Source organism: Melospiza melodia, chromosome 3 (genome assembly GCF_035770615.1).
Source record: "Melospiza melodia melodia isolate bMelMel2 chromosome 3, bMelMel2.pri, whole genome shotgun sequence".
In the NCBI taxonomy this organism is placed as follows: Eukaryota; Metazoa; Chordata; class Aves; order Passeriformes; family Passerellidae; genus Melospiza; species Melospiza melodia.
This window is the reverse complement of record NC_086196.1, coordinates 119804924-119814766: the sequence shown is the minus strand read 5'-3', so window position 1 is coordinate 119814766 and position 9843 is coordinate 119804924. Positions and strand designations below refer to the sequence as shown.

General features: G+C 42.9%; 1 protein-coding gene across 1 annotated transcript; it reads right to left on the bottom strand.

The window, feature by feature from the left end:
• Positions 1 to 5596: 5596 nt before the first annotated feature.
• Positions 5597 to 9471, bottom strand: LOC134416356 (cytochrome c oxidase subunit 7A2, mitochondrial). The gene is made up of 4 exons (XM_063152906.1): positions 9325 to 9471; positions 8181 to 8267; positions 6658 to 6742; positions 5597 to 5811 (listed from the first exon to the last, which is right to left on the bottom strand). Exons 1-4 carry the CDS (start codon positions 9340 to 9342, stop codon positions 5753 to 5755), a joined length of 249 nt encoding a protein of 82 aa, XP_063008976.1. The 5' UTR covers positions 9343 to 9471; the 3' UTR covers positions 5597 to 5752.
• Between the last annotated feature and the right edge of the window lie 372 nt (positions 9472 to 9843).

Sequence of the window (9843 nt, the reverse complement as noted above, 5' to 3'; positions counted from 1 at the left end):
AACCAAAAGTTGTAGTTCTCCTCTTCTTTCCCCAGAAATCTGCTCATACATGTGAGCACTATTTCCAGAAATAATAACATCTTTCCTTGTTGTTATAAGACATTTTTCTATTTCATTATTTTAATAGAAGAAAATTTCTTGGCATTGCTTTTCTGAAAAATCAGGCTATTTATGTAAATGTCAGAGTATGGCTTTAGCAGTCTAAGTTTAACTTCTTTCTGAAAATCTCAGCCAAAGGGAGGTGGGCTAACACCCCATGCACTGCACACCAGCTCTGTGGCACAGTGATCCCAGTGCAATGCTCCACACGGAGCACTTATTAGCACACCACACTATATTTAGCAAAATGTGCCCACTGCTCCTAAGAGATGACTGAATAAACCTTGATAACACAGTTGGCCTGACTCCTGTGGGACTTGTAACTGCCCACTGAGCAATAGCAATCATTATAATGTTTTAATTATATAATTCCCTTTTGCATAGTGCTATGATAGATAAGACTGAGTGTGTGTGAGCCTTTCCATTATAAACTTCGGACCCAGAGTATTGGTCATCCAGAGTAAGTGCTGATGTTGAGATGAAACAATGTAGAACCATTTTTATATTACATAAACATATATTACTCAATTATTATTAAGAACGCGTTAGTTACTTAAAGGTCCTAACAGAATCACAAGCTTCTCCTTGGAACCCTTTAGGAACAGAAGCTGCTCAGAGTTTTTCAGAGCAAACTGTCTCAATACCTGCAATAAAGAGTAACAACACTGAATATCCCTCTCTCTCTCTTTTATTCCCAAAAGCATTTCCAAATATCTACTAATCATGTTGCAGTTGCATTGATGAGGATGGTACCGTAAGATTTACAGAGAAACTCTTAGAAGAATCTTAATCTACAAAAACGATCATTTTGGACTGATCATGTACTTTGAGTCCTGCACAGCCCAGATTTCTTGGCTAAAAGGGAAATCTTCCATAGAAAAATAAGACAGCTATCTAAAAGTATTTAGTTTTTTTTCTTCTGTTTCAGATATTGTTGAAACTGGACTATGTCTCTTTGCGCTTGAGAAGTCCTCTACAAGATGTTTAACTCAATTACTACATTTTAAGTATCTCCATTGAACATCCTATTGTTCCTTTCAAGGAAGACGTTCTTCTGCTGCTCTTGGTGAAATCACAAGGAACTGTATCTCTAGGTGAACTTTACAGGCAGCCTCAAGAGAGCTATTCCACAACATATCTCTAAGGTGAAGGATAAAATTTTATTAGATTGACATATCACAAGACACTCTACTTCTCTCTTATTTTACAACTCTGTTCGCAGTCAAAAGTAGTTCACAGAGGAGAGTGCTTACGCTGAAATATGCATTTAAAGCAATACTGTGACCTTGTTCATTTCATACTTAGCTTGCAACAATTCTTTTTAGGAAACCTTAACTTAGGTAACTTTAAAACTCCAAGCCTCCTGTGGTCTTTTTTATTGCAACTCCTTCCATGTTCTTGCGTACATAAAGCTTAAATATTAGTAAATCTTACCTCATCATCACTTTCCAACTTATTTCCATGCCCATCAGACAGCATCTTGCCTTTTCTTGCAGAGAGCAGAGACCCAACAAGGCAAAGGACAGACATTTTCATGAATGAAAACACTAAAGCAAGTTAATATAATAATAATAAAAGACTGAAATACTGTGGAGGCAGAAAGAAGATTGCACATGATAAACCAGACTGAAGAGGCAAAAGATCCTTATATTTCAGAAAGTTCACTCTTATGGATTGGGAACTCAAAGAAACCCCTAAGCAAAGGACAAATTCATCTCTCTGGCAGTTTTCTCTGGGGGTCAGCAGCCTATAAGCAATGTGAGTGAATGTTTTGAGACCTTAGTGAGCTGCATACAGACACTGGTTTTCTTTGAGGATCTAAACTCAGAACTGCCTGATTGGGGACTCAGTGGGATAACCCCTTCCCACAAGTACCTCCCCAGCTCCCTGAGAATGAATTTGGCTCGTCACAACATTTCTAAACAGGAATCCCAGCCAATGACCACTTTTGACAAGGATGCATATTTTTGAGGAAATAGGTACAAGTGTGCTTTTAGCTCTAGATGTGTTTTGGGGGAGGCTGTGATCACTTAGTCTAATGGAAAAACTGTGAATAATAACAACAACTCTTCAAAAATACTGGGCCAAGACCAAAACATGTATCAGACTGTATGTGTTACTCTCTGAGTTTGAAGACTTGGATATAGGCTGGACTTGATGATCTCAAAAGTCTTTTCCAGCCTAGTTAATTCTGTGATTCTGTGAATACTTACATTCAGAAAAACTACAGTCCGGCCAAGAGATTCTCCTCAGATGGTATTTCTGGACAAGCCATTATTTTTACAGCAGAATTGACTGAGTACTGAAAAAATAAGTGGAAAGACTCAGGCAAGTTAGATTAGAGAAGGTGATGTTATTGCTAAAAGGAACTTCTTTAAAAAAATAATCACACAAGCATGCACATGAAAAAATACATTCGTTCTGACTTACTCATCCCCTAAATACCTTATTTAGGGTCAAGTCAGGTTGATCGGATTGATTTTGACTCTGAAAGTCTGATTCACCCTAGTAACTGTGAAGGTTAATCTCCAGCTCTGATAGTGAAAAGAATTGAAAAAGAATGGGAGAGTAAGGAGTGACAGCATAGTATGAAAACAGAAAAAAAATTCATCATGGTTTCTCATAGTTCAGAGCAGTGATGGCTAAGGTGAGCAACACTAGAAAAGTGATATTTTTACTCTGGGATCTGGAAAAAGAATAAAAAAGAAGTACAATGAAGATCATACACTTAGAGATCTCCCTGGGGTTTTCTTTTTACTTCAGAGAGTTTCTGAACTTTTTCACAGTGTCTTTCAGGAAGTCAATGCTGTATTATTGTGGTATTGTTAGTACTCAGACTTTTACTGGGGAAATTTTTGTATGTGTCAGGCTAATTGGATGTATACATGTATTCAGCATCCAAGAAAATGTAGCCCAGGGCACCATTCTAAGAGTTGATATTCTGAGCTATCTTCCAAATGGAGAAAGTAAAACATGGTCTGTACATTTGGAGTCTCAGAAAGGATTGTGGAACATGGAACTGCAGTACTGAGGATTTTATTTTCTGTTTCATCCGATTATTACTTGAATATTAATTTCTATTAACAGTGGCATGAAGAATTTTTTCTTTTATTTTGACAAAGTTGGCACACTTCTAAGCTGAGTATATTAATGTCTAGAAGCCCATGCCTTCATATCAGTGACCATTTGATTCCTTTATAGTTGCAACTTTTTCACATTAGCAAGGAGTAATGGATGTTGCCTATTTTATTTTCTGCTACTCATATAATACCCATAGGGAGATTGAAGTTAAGATCTTCAGATATTTTAGCAATAGGGAAGATACATGGCTCTATTTTTGTATTCTCCTAGAAAGAGACAATATATAGTCAATACAGGCACCCAGTCTACCTCTCACAATTGGTGATGTGGTTGAGCCTGCAATGAGATACATGTATAGACTGCACAGCAGATGGGAATTTCCCTGCTAGTGTTGCAATGCAGTCCCATAAAATGGTGCTGAGCAGCTGACCGTGTGTTTGGTGTGGTTTGCTCCTCCCGCTGCCCCCGCAGCAGCAGAGCTCTCTCTCGGAGCGCGGATCGCGGACGCCTCCCTGCGAGCGCCCGGCACAGCGCCGCCCGCTCCCGCTCCTGCTCCGGGGACATATCCCGGGGATGCTGCCAGAACAAGCCTTGGCCATTTGATACTCATTTAAATAACATTTCAAGGCTCTGACTTGTAATAATAGTGATTGCTCTGTAGGATGAAACTTTTTCCTAGCTTGCCTTTTACTCCCCCATGCTCCGCCACCAGGGCTGCTGCCGGCCCCACGCCTCACAGCCTGCTCTGGATCCCGGGGACATGGACTGAGACACAGCTCAGTGCAAAAACAAGAAAGCTGCACATTCTGCTTTGGTTGCACACTCAAACATGTACACACAAATTTACTGCCTAGCTCATCACAGGATTTTATAGTCGGGACTATTTGAACAATTACTCCTTTCAAAATTCTGCATAATCCCTGTAGGCAGGATAAAATGTGGGCATTTTAAACACCGTGATCTTTCCTTACATTGCCTTCCAGGTGCCCCCCACTTGGTCTGCACCTTGAGGGTAACACTGGCATGTGATGGCAGCAGAAGCCTTACCAGCACTGCACAGAGCAGACTGTTTTGTGTTTCAGATTCTCCACATTCTGTGTAGTATAGTTTACTGTGCCATGGGGTTTTGCTTCTTTGTAGGAATCAATGTTAATCTCCACTTCCCAAACCTTTTTCCAACAAATCCATCCAGGTATTTATTCTTTTAGTCATGGAGTTGGCCAAAGCCATCTGTGCAGAGAAGCTACCATTGAGGGGTATTCCCCCATTCACCTTTTTTTAAGATTTTTGGTTCTACTAGAAAGAATCCTGAGTACACTCATCCTTCTCTTCCAGTTTGCCTCAAGTTTAACAAGTATACTGTGGTTCTCCAGGACAGCAACAAAAAATTGGAAACAAATCTTAATCCACAAGAGGCTTAAAATAGCACTGTAGTGGGAGGCTAGATGTTTGAGCTTGTTTTCACATTTTGAAAATTCCACGGTTTCCTTGAGAAGAGAAACAAAACGATTACTTTGATGAAATTGTTTGGGTTTTTTTTAGAAGCCCCAGAGTTAGAGAGTCAATACCAGACTTTGGGCACAATAACCCACAAGTAGCAACTTAATAGGAAAGTTAAAAAGACACAAATTCTGTTAGGAACATAAAACTGAACTAGGGATGCAGAGCAATGTGTTTCCATTATGACTTTCCCCATAATTGCAATAATCAAGCTAGTGAGAGCCATCACAGTACCTTACAAGTGATACTTATGCCCTGCTCTGCTGTCCCTCCAAGAGAGACTGGAGTGCAGGCTCCCATGAGGCCCAGGGCTGGTGACTATGAGGCTGCTGCTGTCTGTCTATAGCTTCATCTACTCAGTCCTCCTGGTTGGGTAGCCAGCAACAGACCCCCACCACAATGTCACCTGTCCCTGTGCTCCTTTTAATCCTCACCCACAAGCTCCCCATCAACTCCTCACCCATCCCCAGTGGAGTTCCATGCAGCCTGGCTGGTCACTGACACGGAGGGTAGCACCTGCTATTCCCTGTCAGTCCTTCCATCCCATTGCTCCTCTGTGATGCCGCTGAGAGCACAGCCTTGCACATCTGAGCACGTCTCTAACTCCTCCTGTTCATTCCCTATGATGCCTGCATTCCCACAGAGGCACTCTTGTGTCCCTGATGAGACAGACTTCCTGACTGGAGTGTCTGTGAGTCCTTTGTGCTGCTCTGCAAGTGCTCCTGCTGTCCCGTAATCCCTTTCCTGGCTCTGGGCATCTATGGCTGGCACTGGCATCAAACTGAGATGAGAAGTGGGAAAGGCTGAGGCTCTCCTCTGCCAGCAAGCTTAGTTTAGAGCCCTCTTCACCAGCCTGGCGACCCTAGGACCACAAATGTTCACACACATAAACAGAAGATACAGTCCAGACACCCACTCCACCACGTAAAAACTGCTTTATTGATTGCAGTTTACATGTTACAATTAACGTGTGATTCCAATCATTAAGTCAGCTGCTTATAATAAGCTGCCACCACAGTCACATGGGAACTGGACAAAGAGATGTTGGTTGCTGAGGCATCCTCAAATGGAATCAGTTCGGCTTCTTGGGCATTGAAGAGAGAAGAAGGTAATAAGCAACATACATTGTTCCTGAATTAAGAGACAGAAAAGATATTTTCAGATTAGCACACAGAATTCCTCTGAAGTCAGCTTTCCAGTTTGTTCCACAAGAAATACTGACAAAAAGCAGCTGCAATTCAGACAAAATACATTTCCACAGCCACGTCTCAATTTTTTTTTGGTAATTCATATTTTAGAGAAAAAAAATTTAAATAAATACATTTCCACAGAATGCAAAAAAAAAAAGAGATGGGGAAAAAAAGTGGGGAGAGGCATATCTGTGGAACCTCCACAATCATGAAGTAAGTTACTAATTCTTAAAGTAGCTGAACTGAAAATCCATTTGATCAACACGTTTAAGAGGCTATTGCAAAATTAGGTAACAAGCAACATAAAGATTTATAAATAGTATTATGAATCTTGGTTATAATTCTGCTAGTTTTCACAGCACATGAAAACTCAGTACACTGAGTATCACCTATCACTAAGAAAAGTCAGGCTAGTGTGAAAACTGGTTCATGTACATGCTATAATTACATTTTACTCCTTTGCAGAATACATGAAGTAGTTCTGTTTTTCTCTAACACCATATGTAAAACCTGAAGGAGTATTCAGACCATGGTGCTTAGTCTGGGAAAAAGTCATATGAAAATCTAAACCTGGAAAAAGCACAAATGAATACACAGTATGTCCAAATGTGGTTTTTGTTTCTCTATATAAACTTTGCACGTTATAAAGAAGAGACTGAAGGCATTGCATAATTATTTTACAGGGAAAACACCATTCATGTTGGAGATTGTACCAAAGCAAAAAATATTTTAATATTAGTGCACTGGAAATTGTACCAAAGCAAAAATATTTCAGTATTAGCCTTACCAAACAGCGTCAGACCCGCAGTGGTTCTATACAACATAGAATCTTTTGCCCCACCTTTAAGATGCACTGGGAGGCCATTATCCTCCTAATGGAAACAAGTGACAAAAATTAACTATTTATACGCAGTATTTACAATATTGTGTTAATATAACTACAGCTACCCAGCAGAAGAATTACTACCCCACAATATCTTTCTGACTCCCAAAAGACACTGAACCTTATTTAGATCCTGCTCTGTCTTAAAAGCTTTCACTCTGCTATCAGGTGATGACTCACTAGGGGAATATAAAAAACCAGGAGCACAGCTTGTATCTAAAGTAGTGACTGGCAGAGGCATGAACACTTCTGACACCAGCCAGAGCCCTCAGGTGTAGGATGTGATTACCACCCCTAGAAACCTCCCAGTACAGTCAGTGCCTGCTACAGGGAGCAACAGGGGGAGGAGTCTCTATTGTCACTTGGTGGCACACAGGAAATTGTTTTGCTCCACCCAAAGCAGAACTCCTAAGCACCAGACCATGTGATCTTTACTCCTGTCAGCAAGATGACGCTGCTCTGGATTTCAGGCCAGCCTCCAGTGCTGGTGACCTGCACCTTACCCCAGCCTAACTTGCTGTCCCACAAGAAAGGAATGGAAGGAGGAAGAGATATGCCTATAGATCTCTGCCAGCAGAAACTGAACCTCTGACCCTGTCCCATCACCAACATCACCCTCCCATTTCCTTCCCCTTGGCTCACAATGAACACCGTGCTCCTTAGTCCAGTGCCTCAACAAGACTGGCTTTCTCTTTCAGAGGAAAGGAAACCAATAAGAAACTAAAACAATTGAAGTGGGGCTTCTAATATATTTGGTCCCTTTCACGGAGCTGAAGACCAGTTTATCCTCAGTCTGAAGCTACAGCTCCAGGTTGTGGCTCACAGCTGGGATTACTCTCTGGAATGTTCTCTGCTTTTACTACTTCACCTAGTGGCCCTATCAATCGGGAACAGAGTAATTCAGAAATTATTTTTAAAGATGCAATATTTTTCAAGGAATTAATCCAATCATTTAAGACCTTTACAGTTTTCATGACTGAGAAATAGAGTAATACCACATCCTTATTAAAAATTACGGGGCTTATCGATGAGCTATAGAAAGAGATGTAGGATTTCAGTTTTACCTTTTCACTGTTATTTCTGTCTTTTCACTCTTTTTCTCTATTTGTTCACTGGACATACTTCCCCATACCAACTAATTTCAGAGTACTTTATCTTTGTACCATGCCTAATACTTACAAGAAACTCCAGTAAAAATCATTTCATGGGGTAAAAAAAAACCCTAAAGAGTCAGCAAGTCAAGAATGCATGTAAAAACACTCAACCTCTGCTGAAAATAACTGCTAATTGCAAATGCTCTAGTCATACAACAGATTTTAAGAGCTCTCTTCAGATGTAAAGGGGAGCCTGACCAGTTCTTTTGAAAAAACCATGCAGTTATGATCTACTAAAACCTTGTTAATCTACTAACATAACTCATTCATTACCTGAAACATCTTCTGATTCTCAGAAACTCTATTTACAAGCCTGCGTGAAGCAGTGCTTATGGTTCTCTGGGAAATCTGGCGAAGAGCCTGAAATAAAGGATAAACAGTGTTTTAGGAACAGTGACATTTCACAGCTCTGTCCACACTGGGTAGAAATTCTTTGAAAAGCAAGATAGAAGTGGGACAGCAAAAATGAAAGGCTATTAAAAACAAACAAACATAACAAAACTTCACCAAAACATGCTAGTTTTGCATTCAGTAAATTTTTCAGCAAACTATGTAAAGGACTGCTTGACTGGCTACCTGGAAAGGAAAAACTCGGGAAAATTACTTTCTGTAAGACACAATGGATTTATGGATCTGCAGCATAACCTTCAGGTTCCCTTTCAGGAGAAATCTCAGCCTCTTCCCCCTTAGACCTCAGTTTTAGGCACCATTTTCTGTATCTAAATAGCGAAAGGGACAATAATATTTTTGACAAAAATATTTGTGTTTCTGAAGACAAGGAACTCCTGTCACTGCTGCAGTTCACCTAGGAGCCACCAGCACAGGAGGCAACCTTCAGAGTGCTAAGGAGGCACCTTCATCCCACCACACAGCTTAAATCACCTTGCTGTGTCCTGAGCTGGAATCTGTTTCCACACACTGATCATATAGGGTAGCCTACCAAAATCAATGACCTATATACAATTCTTTAATCTACCTTTGCTAAAATGTCAAGGCTCAAAGCGCGGCAGCTCTAAGCTGCAGGCGGCCTCGGCCTCCTTCAGGCAACATTGACAAACCATCGTTTCCACACAATTACCCTCGCTGGAAACGCAGCCACGGGGCGAGCAAACATACAGTGATGCTGGTTGCAAGGAACGGGACCAGGCATCTCCTCTCCTTACCCACCCCAAACAAACACGCTATAAAATAGATCTCCTTCGAGACGAGCGCAGCGTACCGAGCCCCGCGACTCAGCCTTATCCTCTCAAGTCCCTGAAGCTCAGCACTACGTGGACCTTGCCCCGACCCCCGCAGGTCGCTCCGCAGCGCCCGGCAGGGAGAGCGGCCACCGCAGCCGAGCCCCGCAGCAGGGCGGGCACCCTGAGCGAGCCCCACACGCCGCCGGCGGCAGCGGGCCGCTCTCCCCGGGCCTCACCTGCACGTTCCGCCACATCGCGGCTCTTGGTCCTGTCACCTCCCGCCGGCAACAAGGGCAGCGGAAGGGGAAGCGGCTCCCCCGCCCACGGCGGACGCACCACAGAGGGAGCGGCCCGGAGCGCCGCCGCAGAGCCCACAGCGCCCCCAGCCAGTCCGCCCAGCCCGGCTTGGGTAGCAAGGCGGGGTCGGGAGCCCGGGCTGAGACCCCAGCGCCGGGAAGGAGGAGCGGTGACCTCAGAACACGCAGGGCCGGCTGCGGCTGAAGCACACCGGGAGCGTTTGATTGCCCACACAGCCTCGGCGAGGAACCTGCTGCCACCGGACTCTGTGGTTGCGGCCGCCTCCCTGCGCCTTCAGAGGGCGCTTTGGGAAATCCTTGAAATGTCCTCCCGAGGTCCTCCACACAGAATTTTAAATCTCCTTTCTTTGAGGAGTTTAATACCTGCAGAGGGCGGGATGCGTGTCCCGGGAGAGCAGCAGGCTGGGCTGCGCCTGTTCGCCTGGACTCGCTGGAATG

Coding starts and splice junctions, on each gene's coding strand:
- LOC134416356 (XM_063152906.1), bottom strand. Junction 6,743..8,180: donor AGAATCAGAAGATGTTTCAG/GTAATGAATGAG, acceptor TGTTTCCATTAG/GAGGATAATGGCCTCCCAGT. Junction 5,812..6,657: donor TGCGGGTCTGACGCTGTTTG/GTAAGGCTAATA, acceptor CTCTTAATTCAG/GAACAATGTATGTTGCTTAT.